General features: G+C 42.5%; 3 protein-coding genes across 3 annotated transcripts in view; all 3 read left to right on the top strand.

Moving 5' to 3' along the window:
• The window catches only part of sez6b (seizure related 6 homolog b), a gene marked incomplete at both ends in the record, with an annotated part of 151,460 nt that extends 147,745 nt beyond the window's left edge, over positions 1-3,715 (top strand). The window contains 6 exons of the mRNA XM_080845009.1: positions 1,404-1,595; positions 1,920-2,114; positions 2,268-2,306; positions 2,453-2,561; positions 2,678-2,771; positions 3,680-3,715. Coding sequence (XP_080701135.1) covers positions 1,404-1,595; positions 1,920-2,114; positions 2,268-2,306; positions 2,453-2,561; positions 2,678-2,771; positions 3,680-3,715 — 665 coding nt within the window. The remainder of the gene's footprint in view (positions 1-1,403; positions 1,596-1,919; positions 2,115-2,267; positions 2,307-2,452; positions 2,562-2,677; positions 2,772-3,679) is intronic.
• A 4,272-nt stretch (positions 3,716-7,987) lies between these two features.
• Positions 7,988-20,345, top strand: phf12b (PHD finger protein 12b). Its single transcript, XM_080844623.1, has 16 exons — positions 7,988-8,210; positions 8,546-8,669; positions 9,257-9,435; positions 13,440-13,512; positions 14,588-15,035; positions 15,214-15,334; positions 15,685-15,817; positions 16,077-16,238; positions 16,367-16,510; positions 16,670-17,324; positions 17,712-17,780; positions 17,923-18,111; positions 18,404-18,502; positions 18,616-18,698; positions 18,875-19,013; positions 19,336-20,345. The coding sequence occupies exons 2-16, from the start codon at positions 8,604-8,606 to the stop codon at positions 19,713-19,715; spliced, it is 2,940 nt and encodes a 979-aa protein (XP_080700749.1). The 5' UTR covers positions 7,988-8,210; positions 8,546-8,603; the 3' UTR covers positions 19,716-20,345.
• A 1,233-nt stretch (positions 20,346-21,578) lies between these two features.
• LOC308370055 (dehydrogenase/reductase SDR family member 13-like) lies at positions 21,579-23,577 on the top strand. The gene is made up of 5 exons (XM_080844615.1): positions 21,579-21,728; positions 21,918-22,036; positions 22,137-22,260; positions 22,477-22,803; positions 23,020-23,577. Exons 1-5 carry the CDS (start codon positions 21,602-21,604, stop codon positions 23,277-23,279), a joined length of 957 nt encoding a protein of 318 aa, XP_080700741.1. The 5' UTR covers positions 21,579-21,601; the 3' UTR covers positions 23,280-23,577.
• Positions 23,578-23,840: the final 263 nt, after the last annotated feature.

Genomic DNA, 23,840 nt, shown 5'->3' with positions numbered 1-23,840 from the left:
GCGTGACCTACCTAGGCACCGGTCCCAGGGTCTCCTCCCCCACAACAAAAGAGGCAGCGGCAGGCCGGGTCTGGGAGAGGCAGTGGCAGCGGCAGGGTCTGCGGCTCCACCAGGCCCCGCAGCCCGGGGCTCGCCTTGAATCAGCGCGGGCCGCTTTCGCTTACAAACATCATTAACACACTGGCCCCTCTCCTGCCGAGGAGAGAATTGGGTTTGCGGGAGTGCCGCTGTGTGACAGAGGCAGCATAATCTCTTTCTTATACAGCGCTGTGTGTTCGGGGCTCAGCTTCGAGACCGGCGCAGGAGGGGGTGGGTTACCTCTCTCCACCTTCTCCCTCCTCCACCTTCATGTTTGCTGAGGTGGAATACGGTCTGAGGAACGGCCCACCTGTCACTGCAGGACACACAACTGAAAAACAAGGACAGGATGGGTGTAATGCATGTGTGTTGACTGTGGAGACTCATCAGATGCCTGTGCAGGGTTGACTTTGAGCAGAGAAAGTGCGGTGCAGTTCAGCTGAGTTCACAAGTACTTACAGTTTCACGTGTGGGAGTTTTCGTGGAGCAGCGGCGCTGACTGCAGACTCTGCACATCGTGCTCCACGTCCAGAGTCAGTGAGGCAACAAGCTTCCTCAGCTTGCCCTTGGTCCAAGTTCCATCTGTGCCTGATGTTAAAGCAAGCTTATTCTCTTAGTACTTCCAGACTGCGGTCTGCTACAGAATGGAGCTACAGCTCAGTTTATCTGACTAGTTTTTGTGGGCACCGTTGGTTATCCTGTTGGATATGTTTGTTGATTTATGCAGCATTTGTGTGATACAAATGTGTCTAAATATACTTGCCCATTTAGCTCCTATTCAAAACAGACTGAATAAATGAAAAATTGCCAGCCTTTTCAATAGTAAAGGATAGTGTGAGTTATATTCAAGGATGAAATGAAAATGAGCCACTAAGTCAAAAAATATAACATGATCCCCACCTATTGGTGAGTAAGGACATCGCAAGAATAGGTTACATTTTCTATTGAACCTTGAATTCTTTTTTCCTTTTAGTGGTGCAGTTAACAGACCAATAATGAACTGGGATACTGTATCAAATATTATGCCCTATTTATTAAAATAAATAATTTACACGATAAGTACCCGATTCCTCTAACACATGGTGGTGAGTACTGCGATAATGGCCACTAAGCTTTCTTCATTTAAATTCTAAAATCATGAAATGTCTTTTAACTGTATTTATTAAAACCTAATTTTGATTGTACATTTAAGACACATTTTATGTATATTGCTTGTGTCTGATTAAATACACTTGCAAGCATCACTATATCAAGAAGCTGATGAGAGCAACATGTGTAATTATCTGCTTAGTCATCTTTCGCTGCTTCTATCTTCGTGTCTTCAGTGCTGTCCTGCCCTGACCCGGGAACAGTGGACCACAGTCGGCGAGTGATGTCAAACCCCCGAATGCTGGTGGGCTCTACTATCCAGTACATCTGCACCAAAGGCTTCTCGCTCTCTGGAAACAGCCTTCTCTCCTGCTACAACCGGGATTCCTCTGGGCCCAAGTGGAGCGAGAGGCTCCCCAAATGCATCCGTGAGTAAACATCTCATAGTCCCCTCTAATCTACCCTACAATAATAACTGAGAAGAAATACACTGTGAAGGAATAATGTTTATGTTGATATGTGTTAATTGTACAAATAGTATTTTCTACATGAAACACAATAGAAAGATTTTTTATAGGTTTACACTTTTTTCCATCATGGAAGCTGAATTAGTTGTGCATGACATTAGTAAATCTAAAGTAGTTGATTCAGCTTGAAGATAAGCATTTATGCATCGATATGTATCCGTGCAAGCTGTTTTTTGTGGGAAAAACATCTGCTGTAGGTACAATGTAGACTTTTCTTTTGCACAGCTGATGCGTATGAGCCCTGCAAGAATCCAGGCACCCCACCCTACAGCACCCTGAGCCCCCAGAAGCTCCTCTATCAGGCGGGAGAGGTGCTGCACTTCACCTGCCAGAGGGGCTACGAGCTCCTGGGAGAGCCGGCCATCCGCTGTTTGTCAGGGCGCCCCTCGCGGTGGAGCAACCCTCCCCCTGTCTGCAAAGGTGAGTACTGCAAAGGGAGATGAACACAACCACAAGACCATCTAGAAATGTTATGCTACATGGTTGTCAACACAGCCTGTGCGGATGCGGTGTGTTTGAGCTGAGTGCATGTGAATACATACTTGAATTCTAAAATTCTGTATAATTCCCTAGGCTCCGCACTTGAGTACATAAACGAGCAGCGATTGGATGGTAAGTGCTCTCACTGTCCTCTCCAAACACTAGCGAAATGGACCATTGTATTGGTTACTTAATTATTGTGTTGGAGTGTCAGATGTGTTATGCCATGTCAACTCTACGTTTCTGAACAACTGTGTTGACATTTTTTTTTCGACCAGTTGCAAGAGAGTACTTCAACATCGAGGGCCCTAATGTAGCCATTGCTGTCTTCATCCCTGTTGCCGTCATCATGGCTGTCATTCTAGGGATTTACTTCTACTTTTCAAGGTAACCCAAGTGTGGTATAAACAAAAACAATCAATCAAAACTCTGACACATATATGGAGGCATCATTATATCCTGCCCCTCCTTGATAATGAAAAGAGCATTCCCTTCCTCTTCAGGTACCAGGGGAAGTCCTTGCGGCTGTCTACGTCTCTTCAGTACGACCACATCAGTGGAGATTCAGCTTTTGATAACCCTAGTTATGACACAGCAGTAAGTATCGCTGGGGCAGCACATAGACTACGGCACTTGGTTTTGAAGATGGTCAATGCTCTGAATTTCATGCGATTGAGGAAGTTAAAATAGCTTTGTGAAATTTTTAAAATTGTGATTACTACGGTAAGTGTAAAACCATTTAACAACAGTGAAGAAATTGCTTTGTATGACCCCTTGTGTAAAATCAAAAAACAATTGAGATAACACCATAAGGAGTATGGTTGTCTGGGATTGAGATCAATTCTATTTTAAGAAACTAGAAACAATTATCATTATGTGACAGATCATTTCATTATTCGTGGATTGCGAACATGTTACACAATACATCATTAAATAGCTCTCTGACTGTCATCAACATGTTGCTCCAAGTTTGTGTGAGCAGACACTGGATGTCTCATTCAGGTTTCAGCATTATGCTTACATCTGGAGAAAATTATGCTTTTAAAAACCCCATGTGTCACCAAATTACAAAAAAAAATGAACCATGAAAATACATATTGGCTTGTAAAATCAGGTGTAAGCGGTCACAAGTCCTTTCACTGAAGGAATCAATAAAGAGGGAAATAAGGACTTGATTCATCCGACATCATTCTCCTACACTGGTAGTATGTTTAGGCCTATTTGGGCAATTCTGGTATTTCAAGTTTTATTTGTCTCATTAAAAGGGAACTAAATCCGTATTGATTTAATTATGTTGCTCCACTTATTCTGTAGTCTCTCGGCACTCTTGTCAGAGCCAATGTAGAAACCCATTTGTAGTGCACCATATTCATTCCTCTGCGGACAACCATGGCAAGGATTTCCCGTCTCCATCCCAGGTGGTTCCCCCGTAAGCCCTCTTTTATCCTGCTTCCTTGCTAACCATTGCTTCTCTCTGTGTTCCTCCCTTGGTGCCACCCCTGAAGAACAGCGAGGTGAGGCCCCCTGAGAGCTCAGCATGACTTCATTCCTTTCATCAGCCACTCTGTTCAGCCGTCCAGTCACTTTTTTTTTCTTTTCACTCCATTTGCCAGTCCATGATCTGACTGTAGACAAGTAATTCACACTAGGGTTCAGTGGGGTTGTGCATTTCTCCTGCGGGCATCCTCTTGAGAGTGTTTGCTATGTTTAGACTACAACAGATTAAAAGTATCTGATGAGCCCAAGTAAAATTCATATGTGCCCCCTGCTCCCAGGTGTGAGGGGTTTTGGAGCTCTGAGCGTAAGTGGATCGGTTGGGTAGGGTGGGGCAAACACAGTGGCAATGTCATTGCTCACAGGTGTAAATGGAAATGTTTCACATGTGGGGCTTAGCCACTCTACTGTGTAACCTATTTATATCTGCGATGACTGCTGTTCCCAGTATCACAACTCATCAGAAGGCAGTCACTTGGCAAGAGAGAATACCTTCTGAAAACAAATACACAGCTTAGTCGTACAATAAGTATTACCTGTACCATACCTGTACCTTTAAAGGAAACTGACATATGTCCCATTGATAGTGTGAAACATGATGACTTGCATATTGTTTATCTTTTTCATCTTTATTATAAAACACCCTATTTGATGTTAAGATGCCATTTGCTATTAGTTCATAATATATTTTTAAGCATTACTTTATCTTAGTAGGCCTACACAGTGCTGTAAACCATGTATTGTTTTGCAGTGTCATTTTCTTTTGTACAAGGAAATGTACATTTGAATCATTAAAAGGGGTTAGTGTTTTTTATTTATTTATTTTGTATTGTTTCGGTTAAGAGGCCCTATAAAGTGATTGGAACCTGAAGAGGAGTACTTGAAGAAGTCACTGGACATATTTAACCGGAGGTTTGTAGTAGGGTGGGCCTCTCCATTTTATTTTCTCTGAGTTGAATCCATGTAATAATCATAATCACATCAGCTCTGTTCTCATACTATTAGCCTTGGTTAGATGCTTGATCTTTGGTTTTGCAAGTGGTTTTGGAGTGCATGTCTTGTACAGTCATTCTCTTGCGTGTTGTAAAACCTAATTGTTTGTAATTCGCAGGACACAAGAGAGTATGAAGTTTCCATTTAAAACACTGCATTTTTTCAGCCTGGAGGAATTCAAGCCTTTTATGCCTTGTGGGAGTATTTTTCCGGCACCTTCCATTTCTCCTGTGACTCCTCCCGCCTCCCTTCCCCCCCTGTACACCCTTACTGTACCTGCTGTAAATATCGGTCTTCAGAAGGATTCTGCAAGCACTGTAAAGAGTGTGGACAACCTGATATTATTTTTGTAGAGCTTCAATAGCAATGGCCTAGCACCGGTGTTTGTACAGTTTCTATCCTGTGACTGATCCCAACAGCACTGACAGTAGGACAATACTCATCAAATCATTAATGCAAGTCTCTTTGTGTACATAAACAGACAGGGTGATTTTGGTGATTATTAATATTTCAATTTCACTTTTTGTTTCACTGATAATCTACCATCTGCAAAGTAGCCTATTATATGACATCTATTTAAAGATGTTTGAGTTATTGAATGAGAGGTAGATTGAAGAGACAGAAAATGTTTTACTCTACCTAAAATATTCATTCCTTAACTGGTAAAGCCAGGCCACATACCGTAGGCCTACACCTTGTTGAGTGGCTTTCCCAGATCACCACTTAGTATTTTACGGTCACTGTTTTAATTTTTAACAATACTTGTCTTGGCCCTAATTTTATGTTTGAACCTTTAATGTCTGAGTGTACTGAACTGTACTTAACATAACTGCATAACTGTTACTTATTTTGCACTTCTTTAAATTATTATGATGTATTATTATTGAAAATGGATATATTATTAAGAGGGCATTTTCCAATGTTATTATCACTTGAATATGTTTTTTTAAATGTGAATATAATTACTGATAATTAAACAGATCATACTTGGTGACTGCTGAGCAAATCACCTTGGAGAACAAAGGAAAACATTGGAGTGTAAAACTGTTCTCCCAACAATATTGTAATATGTCTAATAAAACGAATATTAAATGGCACACTTTGGAGAATGACAGGTGGTTTCCTTTTCTGTTTCTGTTGAGGTTCCCAGTGGGATCCCAACATACCTGTAAAACCAAAGTAAACTAGAAAAAAAAAAATGTTGAAATAAAGCTTTTCCTGGACCAGTGAAGATGAATCTTTATCAAGATCTGTGCAATGCTGAAATGGCTGACCTGACCGTAATCCTAATTTCACAGATTTACAATGTAGTTGAAACTGTTTTGAGAGATTATGTTTATAATGTACATATCTGCTTAATCATTTGAAAATGTTCAAGTCAGTTTCATATATCCCCATATATCAAAGGTTATGACAATGTTAAACTGTTTGCCCCAAGATATCAGTCCTGCTTGCAAGTCATCACTGATGTCCAGGCTAAATATATGCCAAAAGGATAAATAAAGCAACTCTCACTCCATTCCAATGGATTTCAAATCAAAAGGATGTGTTTTAGTTCAGCTCTTATCTGTTTGGTTGAATCCAAGAGCTCAGAGTTGACAAAATTCACACAGAATGTACATTTTCTTGCTATCAAGTCACAAAATACAGAACCAATGTACTTGGTAACAGGGGGATCTTGGATGTACATTAAAATGGCTTTATGACTGAGTCACCTAATCACAGTTTTACTGTAATGCTGTCACAGTGTGAACAATGAAAAGAATAATTGTGTTTTTATTTATCTTGTATAATGTAATGATGATTGACCACTTCATGAAAGTATCTCTTCAATAAAATGAATATTCAAAATCATGTCCTCTATTTAGTAGGCTTCACATTTTAAGACAGGGTAGCAGTTTTCTTTATAGCAGACATCTTAAGGTAGGCCTACAAACCTGCATTAGCAAACGGTTGACTGAATCATTTTGGGTAGGCCATAACATCACATCAAGAAAGAATGAGCTTATTGGCTGATGCAAGAATTTGGTATTTGGTAGCAGTTCTAAGGGTAAGCTGTTGTACTACACTACAGATAACCTACACATCCAAGGAATTACAGTAACTGGTGTGTGAGCAAACCTCCTTTCGAACAAACCACATAAATAGGCCTGGCACTACGTTCTGTTTTTATTTTATTTAAATTTTTTAACTAAAAACCATCTAGTAGGCCTATGTAAGGAAGCCTGTGACCCTAGGCCCACAATAAGAGGTGGGAATGGGATGCCTTTACCTAATGTATCAACCTAGCTCATTCTCGCACATGACGATAATGTTCTTTCGGGCGAGATATGTATACACCTTCAAGTTACGTTAGGTTAGTTAACAGTTGTTTGAATCGCCCAGAAACAATGGCCGCCGGAGTTATAAAATAAGGCTAGGCCAGAGGAGCTCGCTGGACACGGGGTACCCCTCCCCGACACCTACTCCTACGGTCAGTCAATCAATTAATCATCAATCAATCAATTAATGTATTAATGAACTAACTATCTCTCTATTCTAAACCATAACCTGGTCGACAACTACTCATACGGTCAGTCCGTCATGCAATCTAGGCCGAGTGGTCAGTGCCTGGTGCGCAATTCACTTGCTATTTCTTAAAGGGCCAACGACCAGATTTAAATGGTGAACTGTCAACTCTAGCGACAGTGTTGTAGTTTTACTCTCTGCTCGGATGGAAAACATTCCTCTCATTTGACGCCCAAACCGCGGGAGCTGTAGACTCGAGAAATGGCATTGCACTTGACAAGCCAGAGGGGGAGCTCTTTGATATCCATTGCTGGGAAATTACGATGCTACATCGAGCACTTTCCATTCGAAGAGTAGATTCTTGCCGTTCTCCCTCTCATAGTGTCATTAATTGCATAAGGTTTATCCCTGTTTTACAAAGAATTCCTACAAAGCTCAGATTCCCTTCCAAAACGTCGTTCTGAAGACGGAACATAGCGGTAAAATGGATTCGACACATAATTACCGTCTCCGTTGACATAGCTGTTTTGAGCATGCGCGTGCAAGTAGCGCAGGCGCCAGCCTTTAAAAAAGAACATGCAAAAATGCCCAATATATAATTTAGAAAAAAAACTTTTGAGTAATGTTTCATATTTTACAGTGTGAGTATAATTCCTTTCCTCCTTTTTTTTTCTCCATAATTCCAAACACTGCCCGACTTCCACAACCCAATGCGCATGCTCACACGTCACTTCGTTCGCGTTTGCGCCAACTCAATTGAGGGAATGTTAGCTTAGCTGTGCTAGCAAGCAATGATGGTTGCCTTTTCATAACAATACTTCAGATTTTGCAACGGCCGGCGAATAACATGTTTGCGCTTTTTAACAGTCTGATGAACAAAGGGAACACTTTTGCTGCATAATACTGGAATCTGTTTATCGACGACAATGGAAGCAAGCTGTTTTGTTAATTTTACTAGCATCCTTACCAGCTGCTTTTGCAGGAGCAGAGAGAAGAATCACATAGGCTAGGCCCGCATAAACAATAACTATTTCGAACGTGGTAAGTTAAGCCTATTCAAAGCTCGGCGTTAAAGGAAAACTTGCAGTAATTACACGTTTGATGGTCCTCTGACATTATGGTTTGCTGTATTTCGTTGTTATGTTACCTCTCTTGCTAACCAACAGCAAGTACCCTTAACGTTGTATTTGCTAGTTGAAATGGGTCGCTAGCTAAATAGCTAGCTACCTAGCACCACTAACCTTGGCTAGCATAGCCAGCATTATTTTCTTCTTCTCGCTACATTTATGGAAACTTCTTCAAAAAGGCTTGTCACATTCGTGTATCAACCAACTTGCAATCGGCTGTTTGTAAAGGAGAGTGTCATACTCTCTTAGACTGTGAGACCTAAGGATTCTTACCAGCGGGAGCCTTGATTGTGCTAACGTTTGATGAATGTGGGACAAAATGGAGACCCCGAGGATTGTGTACGATTTGGATACGTCTGGGGGTCTAATGGAGGTGAGGCAAGATGGCATACAAGCTATGTTTTATTCTGATACTCGTAATGTTCAGTAAGCAGACCAAGTTAAAACAGATACTTGCAAAATAACCATCAAAATCAGTTGCTCGAAGTAGCTATGCTACCTAGTCTTACCAGTGAACACTCTCAAAAGTACCGTGTAGAGCTGAGCAGTTTGCAATAATTAACTTCGTTGGCACAGCAATTATTTGTAGCCAATGTACTGAGAAGTTATGCAAAGGCCCAAGCATATCCAGTTAACCTTAATGTATTATACTTTCAGAACAATGTCGGTGTCATTAGGTAACTTGACGCTGATTCAACACTCAAACTTGTCAGACTAGCGGAGACAGTTGCGAGTCTAGCTAGCCTCCAACTTATGTTGTTAGCTCTACAAATAAATATGAAATAGAAACTAGTCGCATGCTATCAAACTGAACATTAGCGATCTGTATTGCTGTTGTGGTACAACATTCCTTTTGGATGTAACACTTTGTTTGCTGTCTTAGTTTAAAGCCAACTCATAAACAACGCATGCCTGGTTTTAGCGAACCTGTAGTTAATTTCTAAACTTATCCCCTTCCAGCAAATACAAACGCTGCTTGCACCACCAAAGTCTGAGGATGGAGAAATGAAGCGAAAGCCTGAAAGGGAAGCCCGGAGAAGCGGCAGAGCCACTAACCACGATTCCTGTGATAGTTGCCGTGAAGGGGGCGATCTGCTGTGTTGTGATCACTGCCCCGCCGCCTTTCATTTGCAGTGCTGGTAAGTTGGTAGTTTACATTCTTAGCTGTGTGTAAGTGTGTGCGTGAACTCAATAGCTTTCTCGTATCCCAAAGCAAATATTTCACACATACTTCATATAGTCACTCATACTTCATATACTTATATTGACCAACCAACAGAGAATATAGCATATTAGATGATTTTTCGAATCAGGGGTGTTTGGGCCGCATTAGTGTTTCTACCTCCACCTTATTTTCCACAGAGTTTTTTTTTAGCAAACAAGCTCATTTTGTTGGGGTTACTCTCAACGTCATAATTATAAGCTTCAGCTCACAGCTCATTCATTGAGACAGCAGGGCGCAATATTCTCTTGAAGCTGGGCATGTCCCATTATCTCGGTGCTCGATTTATAATGATTGTGTTATGATGCTAAAGAGTAAGTTCAAATTTGAGCCTTGTGCTTTGTTAGTGTTCGTCTGTTTACAATATGGCGACCCCCTAAGATTTATTTTTAGCTTGGCACCATTCATCTGTCATTCTGTCAAGTCAGCCGTCTAATGCACATGTCACTTGGCATTGTGATGAGAATGGAGGTTACCAGTCTTCAAGCTTTTCCATCACCTGCCACATAATCCCCAGCAACGATACTCTGTATATAACAACCTCAGAATGATAAGATTATGCACCGTGTGAAGTGCTGTGTGATGTTAAACTGCAGTCAATTGCATAATGATATTGTGGGCCCCAAACTTAATATGTGAGGAAAGCCCCAGCGGTACAGGAGGTAGAGAAGTCGTTTAGTAATCAGAAGGTTGCTAGTTCGATTCCCTGTCGAATCTCCTTGAGCAAAACACTGAACCCCTAATTGCTCCTGATGTGCAGTGGGCCATCAGTGTAAATGTAAAATGTATATACATCCTTGTAAGTAGCTTTGGATAAAAGCGTCTGCTAAAATTACTAAATATAAATTCAACTATAAATGTGAGTAGACACATTTTTAAAACATATTTACCAGTATTTACATCCAAGGCAGCACTTTTTAATTTGCTATTTGGATTATTAGCATTTACTTGTTATTACTCAGAATATATCACATACTTGGAAAAAAAAACAACTACACTCCCTTCATTAAAGCCTCCCCTCATCACTCTTTAATGTTGTCAATAGTCCTTACTGGTAGGTCATTAAAACTTTCTTATTACAGAATACCCTTGCTCAGCATGAGTCTAAAAGCCTAGTTACTCTTTCTTTGTTATGATGATGATGGTGGTCCTGTCATTGGATATCCTGTGGCTATGTTCAAAGCTCCCCACTAGAGGGAGACAGGACACGATAGTTGCAGTAATGTGTTTGGTCTTTGTGTTTCCATTCAGATGGTTTTCAACACAAAAAAAATGCTGCTTGACAGACTGTTCTCATAATGTGTACCATACAGAGATTGAGCACAGATACCAGAGCTCTGAGCACACATGAAGACATAAATGTCATTTAACACTTTGTTCTTTTCATGCTGCGAATCACACAATATACACACAGTATAGCATAGACATAAGACAGATGTAAGCCACTAAGCCACATAACAGTGACACTCAGAAGAGGAGCCTTCCCTCTCGGCACAGAGGGGAGTTATTATACAGGGGTATTGCTGTGGGTAGGAATGACTTCATGTAACAGTCCTTATTAGTGAATGGGAAGGCGCCTCTGACTGAAAACAATTGCTGTCTGACCACCTTGCAGTATACTTAGATTATGATCACTTATAATGCCTTGAGCACTTAAAACACAGACTATTTTAGAGGATTTTTTGTTAATCCACCACTTTCTCGTTTTAGACAAAGTGACTTAGAGCAGATGATGTTAAATGTGGGTGCAACATATACAGCCGCGGAAAAAATTAAGAGACCACTTCAAAATTATCAGTTTCTCTGGTTTTACTATTTATTGGTATGTGTTAAAGTAAAATGTACATTTTAGTTTTATTCTATAACCTACTGGCAACATTCCTACCAAATTTCAAATAAAAATATTGTCATTTAGATCATTTATTTGCAGAAAAATGACAATTGGTCAAAATAGCAAAAAAGATGCAGTGTCTTCAGATCTCGAATAATGCAAAGAAAACAAGCTCATATTCATTTTTAAACTACACAATACTAATGCTTTAACTTAGGAAGAGTTCAGAAATCAATATTTGGTGGAATAACCTTGATTTAAAATCACAACTTTCATGTGTCTTGGCATGCTCTCCACCAGTCTTTCACATTGCCGTTGGGTGACTTTATGCTACTCCTGGCGCAAGAATTCAAGCAGCTCGGCTTCTTTTCATGGCTTGTGACCATCCATCTTCCTCTTGATCACATTTCAGAGTTTTTTTTATGGGATTCAGGTCTCGAAATTGGGCTGGCCATGACAGGGTCCTGATCTGGTGATACTCCATCCACACCTTTACTGGCCTGGCTGTGTGGCATGGAGCATTGCCCTGCTGGAAAAAACACTTCTCAGAGTTGGGGAACATTGTCAGAGCAAAAGGAAGCAAGTTTTTCTTCCGGGACAACGTTGTACTTTGCCTGGCTGAGGTTTGTAAAAGACCATAAGGATTGAACCAAAGCCGACTGGAGGGTCTCCTAGTTCGTCTTCTCTGATGAGTCCAATTTCACAGTAGGTGCAAGACTCTGTGGCTTGTAGGCCTCTCCAGGTCTCCGTCTAAACATCAGACGACCATGTGTTGGGCAAAGCTGAAAATTGGACTCATCAGAGAAGACGAACTAGGAGACCTTGCAGTCCGCGTTGGTTCAATCCTTATGGTCTTTTACAAACCTCAGCCAGGCAAAGTAAAACATTGTCCCGGAAGAAAAACTTGCTTCCTTTTGCTCTGACAATGTTCCCCAACTCTGAGAAGTGTTTTTTCCAGCAGGGCAATGCTCCATGCCACACAGCCAGGCCAGTAAAGGTGTGGATGGAATATCACCAGATCAGGACCCTGTCATGGCCAGCCCAATTTCGAGACCTGAATTCCATAAAAAAAACTCTGAAATGTGATCAAGAGGAAGATGGATGGTCACAAGCCATGAAAAGAAGCCGAGCTGCTTGAATTCTTGCGCCAGGAGTAGCATAAAGTCACCCAACGGCAATGTGAAAGACTGGTGGAGAGCATGCCAAGACACATGAAAGTTGTGATTTTAAATCAAGGTTATTCCACCAAATATTGATTTCTGAACTCTTCCTAAGTTAAAGCATTAGTATTGTGTAGTTTAAAAATGAATATGAGCTTGTTTTCTTTGCATTATTCGAGATCTGAAGACACTGCATCTTTTTTGCTATTTTGACCAATTGTCATTTTTCTGCAAATAAATGATCTAAATGACAATATTTTTATTTGAAATTTGGTAGGAATGTTGCCAGTAGGTTATAGAATAAAACTAAAATGTACATTTTACTTTAACACATACCAATAAATAGTAAAACCAGAGAAACTGATAATTTTGAAGTGGTCTCTTAATTTTTTCCGCGGCTGTATTTTCATCTATTGATCGTTTAAAAAAAAAATCTTCCAATTTGAATTTCTAGATCAAACTTTTAGGCGACTATGCATTTTCCCTGGTCTGTTCGCCGTACTTTAGGTATTTTTTAAACATCTTTCTTAATATAGATTATTAGAAATATGGAAATAAAGCTACTATGTAGTATTTCATATATCATTCCTATCAATATCAAATTTGATTTAATTGTTAGTCTGTGAACCAGAACCAAATCAAATCGGGGCATCTGGGCCATAGCCCAGCCCTAATCTGTCAGAAAGCTATACCTGAACAAGGTGGACAAATCTGAGGCATACTGGGGGTTTTACCATAGAATGCTGAAGCTTAGTGTGACGCCTATTACCTTTAAAATGTTAATACTTAGCGATTCCGTTTCCCTACAGAAAATCTAAATGACGTAATTTAAGGCATGGTTGTCAACAGTTTTGTACTTGGATTTTTAATTGTTTGAAATAGTTGACTGTAATAGTAATGCGCCTGATATTTTTCTGAATTCGGTAACAGCAATCCACCACTGAGTGAGGAAATGTTACCTCCAGGAGACTGGATGTGTCATCGCTGTAATGTTCGCAAGAAGGTAAGAAGGATTTCTGTTATTTTCTACTAATGTGTTTATTTGTTTGCCATAGTGTACCTTAGTGTACCATACTGCTCTCTCTTGAACAATGGTTATAACTTACTGACGATATGATGCCCATCTAGACACATGGGCTACGATTCAGGGACGATACATTTGAATGCATTGCGATTCATGCAATTCTCAACAATGAGAGGTGTGTAATATTAGCCTGTGTCCCCAGTTAACAGATACGTTGGCACACATCCATGGCTATAACGTTTGATGCAGCGCTTTTTAACATTAGCTGCTTTTATGTAACATTACCTACTGCTGTATGTGGTAGAAGGTGACGGCTGAACTGAAGATATGGCTTCATCTAATATACTGCAATAAACTTGTTTACTACACATACACATTGTGAGTCAATGTTTGTGTTTAGCAGCACACATCAGTTTTCAAGTCGGGATCAGTACCATGAATCAAATGGTGGTATCTGTTTTTGGTAATGCTACTGTTGCCAAACATTGTTGCAAATTCCTCTGAAGACAAGGTAGTGTGTCTGTTCCACTCGATTTTGCTGACGGTTAATTGCGGATGGGTTGAATTTGAGCATTGACCATTGTAGTATATTTCAGTGGCATAGCGGCACGTAGCTTGCGTAAAAAGTCAATGCCTGTTGCGTTGCAGATCTATTGGTGAATGAGTCAGTCATAATTATTTTAAAATGAACATGACTTGTAATGTCAGTTCTTCCTCAGCAGCTTACTTTATAGGCTACTTAAGTAGAATTGGCATCAAAGCTTCAGTCAACCAATTTGTAACTATAGGATCGGCCCATCAGGAGGTTCATGGTACATTTAAATGGATCCAGGGGTCTGCGCACGGATGTAGTCGCATCTTTAACATTTAAAACGGCTTTCTAATTTGTATCTGTGAATTGTTACAGCCCTAGTAATTGTTCTGTCAGTTGAGCTTGTTTGTCTCAAACTGTGTGTGTGTGTGTGTGTGTGTGTGTGTGTGTGTGTGTGTGTGTGTGTGTGTGTGTGTGTGTGTGTGTGTGTGTGTGTGTTTGTGTGTGTGTGTGTGTGTGTAGAAGCGCGAGCAGAAGGCTGAGCCGGTGAACGGCATGCTGGAGCGTCAGCTCTCTAAGCGCTCGTCCTCACCTGCAACCGAGCTTGACCTGAGTGCTGGGACGGGCCCCACGCTACGTCTGGACGGGCTGCCCCCCATGCCTGGCGGCGGCAGTGGGAGCCTGCGTGTGGCTGTGGCGCAAGTCCGGCTAATGGAGCGCCGGGCCAGCAGCCGGCCAGGCACCCCGACATCCAATGCCTCCACGGACACCCCCCCTCCCTCAGAGCCCAACGACGCAGAGGAGGACATGCTGGACCCCGAGGAGGATGCGCAGGGTTCGGAGACGGACGGGACCACCCCGGCGCCCCAACTGAAACGACCCTTCGAGCTGCTTATCGCTGCTGCCATGGAGCAGAACCCCACGCAGTTCCAGCTGCCTAACGAGCTCACGTGCACGACTGCGTTGCCAGGTGAGCACAGTAGCATCACCTGTCACTCTCAAACCACTGTTCCCTGTAGTGTGGAGAAGCGACCATCAGTCCTCACTGCACTGTTGAAAATACAAGCATTCCTTAGCGCAGATATATGTAACTGTAAGTGAATGTTCTAAATGCGTCTGGTTAATGTCAAAATGGCGTGCTCCTCCAGGAAGCAGCAAGCGGAGACGGAAAGAAGAGATGACCGGGAAGAATGTCAAAAGGCTGCAGCATGAGCTGGATAACAATGGGCTGGTCCCACTGCCAGTGAGGGTGTGCTACTCCTGTAGCAGGTAGGAAGTCCTGACTAGACGGTGAAAGGAAAACTGAAAAAGGAAAAGTCTGATAGAAATAATATCACTTGAGGGCTTCAGCACTTAAGCCACCTGTTTGATAATGTGAGAGAGCAACATGTCTTATAGGCTTGATAGTGTTGCATATTGCTATTTGCATGAATCCATCTAATTTTGCATATGTTTCATATTTGTTCATCAGTATCAGTTCACCCTGTAAATGTAGGTGTAAATACATGCCATATTTGATTATGATTAACATGTGATGCCTACCAGTCGTGATGCTTACCAGCACAGATCCAGTAATCAGCGTATATTTAAAAGCATGTTTTCCTCTATCGTTTTGTCAGGAGCTGCAGGGTTGCTCCATTGGTCCAGTGTGATTACTGCCCCCTGCTGTTCCACATGGACTGTCTGGATCCGCCTCTCACTGCCATGCCTACTGGGAGATGGATGTGTCCAAACCACATAGAGAACGAGGTGGTGAGTCTTCCGCAATCATCATTTGAAAGGCCCAGCATCCTGAAGTTTAAAAGGGACATTTTTCAGAATTAAACAAAATAGAACTTTTTGTGACAAACCAACTTTACCAGCATACTTCCATTTACTATGTTTACTTATATATTACTGGTAAAATCTTTCTCTGAATTAAGACCCTCTCCCTGGATGGTATATTTTTTGTTGAATATGAGGGTCTGTTTATGTTCAGTGAGTGAGCTTAGAAAATGTTTGTCTTCCTCAGCTGAACGAAAGGAGCGCGACCTACAGCAATCGCTGTCAGCTCTTCGACCAGTTCCAAGACCGCATTTCCCAGCATGCCGTCAAGGTCGACTTCTTGCGGCTAGTCCACAGACAAAACCCCCCCAACCGCAAAGGCCCTCATTACAGCACGAAAACCCTCAAGGTACAGCTATTGTTGCCACAGGTTCCTCTGTGCTCATGAACAAAAGTTTAACTAAATCCATCTAAGCTAAACAAGTCAGTATAGGGTATGGAGTGTAATTAATTTAATTTAATTGAACTCTATTCCAGGTCCCAGACTCCATTAAGAGTCAGTACCAGTGCCCCCCTCACCTGCCAGAACCTTCTGGAGTCCGACAAGGGGAACTGATCTGTCACGGCGTTCCTGAGAAGTCACCCCCTCAGTATTCAGCCAATGAGGCCGAGCAACAAGAGGTGGGCACATCTAGCCACAACCTGCCGTTGGCATAGTATCAATATTATCTAAAGCTGGTTGTCCTGAAGTTGATTATTGTTTGCTATCATAGTGTGTCTGTCTGTTTAGAAGAGAACAGTTTGTAGTGTCATTCTAACTGTTGTGTTTTTGTGGTGCAGTGGCTTCGTGGTGTCATTGCGCTCCAGTGCAGTGTCATGAGACATTTATCTGCCAAGCAGATGTCGACCTCAGACCGGGACTCCAAGCAGAGCCAGCAGGCTGATGTCAAGCCTTGTGTGGAGGCCAAAGAGCTCAGCTCCCAGAGCCCCACACACAGGACCCTTACACCCAGCCCCTTCTCCAAGCCCTGCAGCACTCATGTTGGCCCCCAGGGGGCTCCAGTCCTCCATAATCCCCAGGCCCCTTCGGAACAACTGGATCGGTGCAGCATCTCCAGCGAGAAACCCTGCCAGGACTGCAGGCCCCTCAATGGCATGCTTGAGGGCCGGCTGAAGGTCAACGGCCCCGTGGTGCATGAGGGGGGTTTGGAGGACAACAAGCCCAACATACCGCAGAGCCCCCACGTGCCGGAGCCATCGCTTTCCAACCACATAAGGATGGAGAAGAGCAGTGCCCTCCTAAGCTCCGGTGCCCAGAAGGAGGGTCCCTGCCCGCCTGCGTCACTCTGTGCCAGCTCAGCCTCAGGTGGCGTGGCAGCCAGTTTGAGCAGTGGCACCGTTTCATCCTCTGTGGTGGACACGCGGACCCTCGCCCCACCCAGAGCCACTCAGGAGTCGGCCACTGACAGGCTCGCTCCCCCTCTACCTCCCTCAGGCATGGAACATTTTTCCTTAAGCTACTCACAGTCCAAGCCAGGGCAGAGGGGGGATTTTATCGCTGGTTTGAAGTTGGGATCAGTCACTGTTTTCGAATCCATTCAAATGGACCGCCACATTTACCACTAATTTGTTCTCTCAAAAACAACAACTTGCTTTTTCAGTGCGCATACTAGGGAACCCCCATCAAGCAAACCCCAACAAAGAAGTGGCTGACTCTTAAATAACATTAAAAAGACATAAATTAGGGGGAAATGTATCTTGAGAATGTAATTACTTACATACTGTAATCAGTAGATGGAACTAAAACTGTAGTTGTGTTTTTGACTGCATTGTGTTCCCGTTTCATGTAAAATAAAAATCTTTTTTTTATTCTGATCTTCAGGTGGAAAGGTGTCTCCTGAGATGGCAGCTCTATCCAGCTGCTTGAAAGGAGTGATTGAAGGAAAAGCAGGTGAGCCTTTGGGAGTGCTGTTGGTTGTGAGCCGAAGCAAACTCGATGCACCCAAGCTGTTTATATGTTGTCCACTTGTGTGCACTTAGTATCATTGTGCAAATGTATTGTTGTGCTTACTACAAATGCTTTTTGCCAACAGACATTGAACTGAGCAAGCTAGACAAGGACACGATCCGGATGCTGGCATGGCAGAGGATCCAGCAGCTCTTTCCCCGGAAAGCCCCCCAGCTCCCCAGCACCTGCGGGAGCCACTCTACCGTCACTGCCTCTCCCTCTCCCTCTGCCCCCGCCCCTGCGCCCACCCCCGCCCACACGCCACCCACAGAAGGTAAGGCACCAGCACTGACGCGCTGCCGCTATCAGTCTCCTACCCAGTGTGGCGAGAGAGATAATGTATACAGGGCCTTACAGGACAAAATCAGTCCAGTGTCTCAAGTGTTTGCTGCAAGATGGGGATTTGAAATGAGGGTGTCTCAAAGATGACAACATATGTTTTAGTTATTTTTTCTAATGTTGTTAGTCCATTCTATAAACTACATACATGTCTGTGTATATGTATGTATGTGATGAAGGTCTGTGCTATTGTGACGTAACATATGTACCGTCTGCTCTGATTCCAGCACAAAAGAAAGAGGTTCAGGCGAGGGCTGTGTTTTATCCTCTGCTGGGTAAAGGGGAGGTCGTAGGCATGCGTTATAGGACCCTGTACATAGGAACTGGTAAGGCTGACTGGAAGAAACAGAAATGACATTCAGGCATATAGCCAGTGTTTTTGTGTACATATGTGGGTATATTAGTGGCTAATATTGCTCTCCTGCCTTCTACCCTCCAGGTGCTGAAATGGACGTGTGCCTTACCAAATATGGTCATTGTAATTATGTTTCAGGCAAACATGCCTGTATTTTTTATGATGAGGTAAGCACCGCCCCTCCCAACCAACCCACTCACATGCTCAAAGTGCCTGGAAAGTATAACATCTGTTTTATATTTTGTAGACAAACAGTTGATTGGACTTCCTCCAAGTCGATTGGCTTGAATTGCAATACAGTATCAAGTCTCCACTCTCTAACTCCGGGTGTTTTGCTCCTCAGAACACAAAGCATTATGAGCTGCTGAACTACAGCGAGCATGGGACCACCGTGGACAACGTCCTCTACTCTTGCGACTTCTCTGAGAAGGTGGCTCCCACGACACCTAGCAGCATCGTCTCCAAAGTGCAGAGCGTCACCCGTGAGTAGCCCCCATGAACCCTTAGGACTAAGTGACACAGTGATCAATCTCTGTTGATATATGTTTTATACATTCATGGTGTATGCATTTTATACATTATATACAGTTTAACTTGTGCTTAAATGGTATTAGGGATATTGGCCCCTTTTTTCTATATATTATATGTATAAAAATGCTCAGCATTTATATATTGAATTTCAGATTAATCTGTTCCACCTTTTTAGGAATTCTTGCAATGCAGTCTCATGATCATCCATCTTCGCATTGGATTCTATCATGCATTGTGGCTGTGTGGTCATTGGTTCACTATGCTTCCCCACAGGACGCTGTAAGAAGAGGAAATCGGAGCCGGGTGACTCAGTGGAGGGCTTTCTGCCAGCAGGGGGCGTGATGAACAGCCAGTGCCAGGGGGAGTCCCGGCACCAGTGCAACTGCAAGGCCAGCAGCTCCAGCCTGATCGGAGGCAGCGGGGCCGGCTGGGAGGGCACGGCGCTGCTGCACCACGGCAGCTGTGTCAAGCTGGGCTGCCTGCAGTTCATCTTCAGCATCGCAGAGTTCGCCACCAAGCAACCCAAGGAGGAGAAGGTGGTGGAGGAGGAAGAGGCCAAAGCACGCCCCGTCCAGGAGTCCGGAGAGCTGGCCGACGGCCAGGCTCCAACGCCACACCAAGTGCCCGCTCTGCGCTCTAACTCGGTGCCCTAGCCCTGGCTGCACGCCACAGCGACACCCAAGGGAAGCTCACAAAGCCAATTTATATAGGGAAAACGAAATGACGTTCATTTTATGACATTCATATGTTCATATGAATTCAAGGTATTTTGAGGTCTCACAAGCCGTTTATTTTGCACATTGTTTTTTTTTCTACCCCCTCTTTTTGTTTAATGCAAATCAAATAATGCAAAGGCCGTTAAAACCATCTTTTGAAATGGTGTTGTTCTTCCTGTTTGGAAGCTTATCACCTGAACTTCAAACATCGAGTATCATATTGTCCTCTTTGTGCCAGTACAGGATGTTTTGATATGCATTCTCTTTCAATCAGTTCATTTAATCCCATTTTATTTTATGATGGTAAAGTATAGGCATACCTTCTTCTGCTACTTTTGCACTGCAGGTAGCTGTATTATCTTGCACACACATGCACACAAGTGTATGTTGGAGAACTGTATGTGATGTACATACAATACATTTCAGTTTTCTGTGATCGAGGCATAGGATACCTTGTACATACGTTGTATAGTTTCAATTTGACAGTACTTCATGAGTTTTAAGTTCTCTTTGTGTATAAAACTTTGTGGTAAAACATGTCTTTATGTCCTGTCACTTCTGTAATAGCTTGTGTAAATAGACACATCGTTTTAGATCTCGTTTTAAAATTTCTTGCATTTCTGTACATGAAAAAAAAGGTTTTTGCCTGTATTATAACAATGTAAATACATAAAGATTTTTAAGTACAAAGCAAAATATTGTCTGTGTTATAATGTGCAGGACTTCAAGCATGTTTGTGGTGTTTGTGTGTATGTAATAAGCACATACCTTTGCGAAGTCATGCAAGTATAAAGAAAACCTTTAATGTAACGTACATTACATTCTTCAGGCATGGGTATGATATTCAGGAGTTGTAAGGGTAACATACATTTTGACACATTGCATTGTACCACATTTGGCATTTGGTTCGAAAGGTCGAAGGCAAGAAGGCATGTGTCCTCTGTTTTAACTAAGAAAATCTGCTGCTTGGGTTTGTTAACTAATAGGCGTCTGATATTTCACAAAAAATGCAAGAAACGGCTAAACCACATAATTAAACCCAATGTAGCTGCTTTGTTTTTCTCTGTTATAAGTAGACAGGCTAAACATGCACTGTAGTTGTCACACTGCACTCTGCTCTGGATGGCAAGGATCATAGATAGATAAATGGATACTTTAATAATCCTGAGGGAACTCAAGGTAGGAACACTGACACTGGAAACTAAATGTAAGAAGGGCTGGTGACTGGCTTGTGGCAGCGGACAGTGGAAGCCACTCCGTCAAAGGTGCATTTTATAACTAATCTGGGGTGAAAAGCGTGTGCTGGTTTTCTCTGTACAATAAAAATGTATATTGAGTTTGGAGTTAGGAAAAGTATTGACACTGGCTTTGTCTGATATAGAATCAGTAGCAAACCTGACTTTTTTCTTATCTACCTTCAGGCTCTATTTTGTTAAGTAGAAGTGATGAGTTCAATACATACGACATAAACTCTTTAATATAGAAGCTTGTAAATGTGCGAATGTTAAAACTAGTATTCTGTTTTAGAAATGCATTGCATATGCACATGTAACAATCTGAGCCAGATAAAAAAAAAAGTTATTTGAAAATCTGGGCCCTGTGAGATGATTATTGGTGTGTGACATTATATAACATAAATGCCGGTCTTTAAACTACTGTAGCGACATCTTGTGGACATCAAGATAATACCGGAAGTGTTAGGCGTCGGCATGAAAACCATAGACAGTTAAAGTATAGAATTTACGAGCTCAATAGATCTGAGGCGGGTTAGAAGTAGAACATCTTGACTAATATTTTGCAAGTGTGACTGCAACTTTTACATTATGTCAGTTTTCTTAGCTATTTTGTCAGGTGGAGTCGTTATGTACCTATTGCTGTACTACACACTGTTCAAAGGGTCCCGATGCAGAAGCAATGCTGTGTTGAAAGGGAAAACGGCTATTGTGACTGGTAAGATTGCTAATTGTTTTCTGATACATTTTACGTGGACTGTTACCATGCTCGACCAGTTTCCCTTGACTTGTCAAGTTTCCAGTTTCTGTTATACAATCCCTCACATTTAATAATTATTCGCGTTAACAACATGTACGCATGGATTGTCAACTATTCAAGTCTGAAAACAAATAAAACGTAATTTAGGCAGCAATACAGGCATTGGGAAAACCACAGCCATGGATCTAGCCAAGAGGGGTGCACGTGTCATTTTAGCTTGTCGCAACAAACAAAAAGCAGAAGCTGCTGTTTACGACATCAGGAGGGTAAATATATGAATATATATATATTTATTTGTAATTTATAAATAGAGTCAAGGTTTGCAGAATCACTTGAGCAACCTAACTTTCATCTTTTCGAATACAGGAAAGTGGAAACAGTGAAGTTCTGTATATGCAGTTGGACTTGGGGAGCCTCAAGTCAGTGAGATCCTTTGCAGAGACTTTTCTGAAGACAGAGCCTCGACTAAACCTACTCATCAACAACGCAGGTGTGAAGTTTGTTTGTGTTTTTCGGGGGTGGGGTGTGTCATGTTGTCTTGTGAATGTTATGTTTGTATGGAGTTACAGTCTGCCATATCTTTCAGCTATGACAATCATGGTGTGAATGTTGATATAATTGTTACCTGCTGCTAGCTGTAACAAAGAAAATACAGGGGCAGGTGGGAAGACACATGCTAATTTCCTCTCAACCCTTTTGCACACAGGCCTCATGGGGACGGGTCAAACGGAGGATGGATTTGGGGTGGCCTTTGGGGTCAATCATCTAGGTCACTTCCTGTTGACCTGCCTGCTCCTGGAGCGCCTGAAGCAGAGCGGGCAGAGTCGCGTGGTGAACGTGTCGGCTCTGCTCCACCGCCTGGGCACGGTCGACTTTGCCACCCTGAGTGCCCATAAGGACCTGGTGACGGGGCAGTCCAGCTGGCACGGCTTCATGGCCTACTGCCACAGCAAGCTGTGCAACGTCCTCTTCACCCGCGAACTGGCCAACCGCTTGGAGGGCACCGGTGTCACCTGCTATAGCCTTCACCCAGGTGAGTTGCTGTCATTGTCATTGTGCTTGACTTCCTCAACAGACCACTTCATCCAGGGTGATTCACATTAATGACTTTCATTGTTTTGTACAATTACCACTCCCTTGCCATAGAGAAGCATGTTTTGCCAGCTTTAATGCTTTTACCAGTATTTTTTTTTCTAAAACATTCTTGTATCAGCCCCATTTCATTTCGAATTGTTTGTCTGCCACCCAGGGGTAATCAACACGGAGTTCTGCCGCAACATGGGCCTGTGGCTCAGGCTGCTCTTGACGCCTGTCTTCAGGCTCCTCTTCCTGGACCCAGAGGCTGGCGCCCAGACCACCCTGCACTGCGCCCTCCAAGAAGGTATTGAGCTGTTCAGCGGGCGCTACTTCTCCTCGTGTTCCTTACAGGGAGTAAGCGCTAAGGCACGGGATGACGGTCTGGCTAAGAAGCTGTGGGAAGTCAGTGAGCGGCTATGTGGTCTACCTTGAGCGAGAGCTTAAGGAATGGAGCTCCTGAAATATGTGCGGCACTGTTTTTTCGGATCTCCGGGTTATTTGCATTTAAGATGTTGCAAGTGTTTGTTTTTGTCTTTTTACTTGCAACAATCCTTATCAAACTGACATGGAAATCAATGATCTTATTACAGATCAAGAAATAAGACATTTTCATAAAATATATATAATCTTAATTTCCCCTCAACTGTTATTCCCTTAGCTAATCAGCGAATGTTAAAAACACTAAATGCTGACTCCTTCACCTCAAATCAGAATACACTGTCAGTACCATTAAGGGGCATTCTGTACATAGTGTTAGCACTCAGGTGAAACCCCTTTGTTCTCTTCTCTATGCAATAATGTTTTTTGTTAGCCAAAATAAATATTTTCTAATAAGACATTTCCTCTCTGCCATTTTACCATGTTACTGATTCACTTGCTCTCAAAAGAGCAAAGTCACTTCTTTTGCTTTTCAGACGCACTGTAGTGCAGTGAGTGTGCCTGGGTGTTCTTCCGTGTCAAAAAAATCAATTAAGCATTTGTGTGCATTCCGTT

The sequence above is a fragment of the Sprattus sprattus genome (assembly GCF_963457725.1).
Source record: "Sprattus sprattus genome assembly, chromosome: 9".
Taxonomy (NCBI): domain Eukaryota; kingdom Metazoa; phylum Chordata; class Actinopteri; order Clupeiformes; family Clupeidae; genus Sprattus; species Sprattus sprattus.
This window is presented reverse-complemented; position numbering and strand designations above follow the sequence as displayed.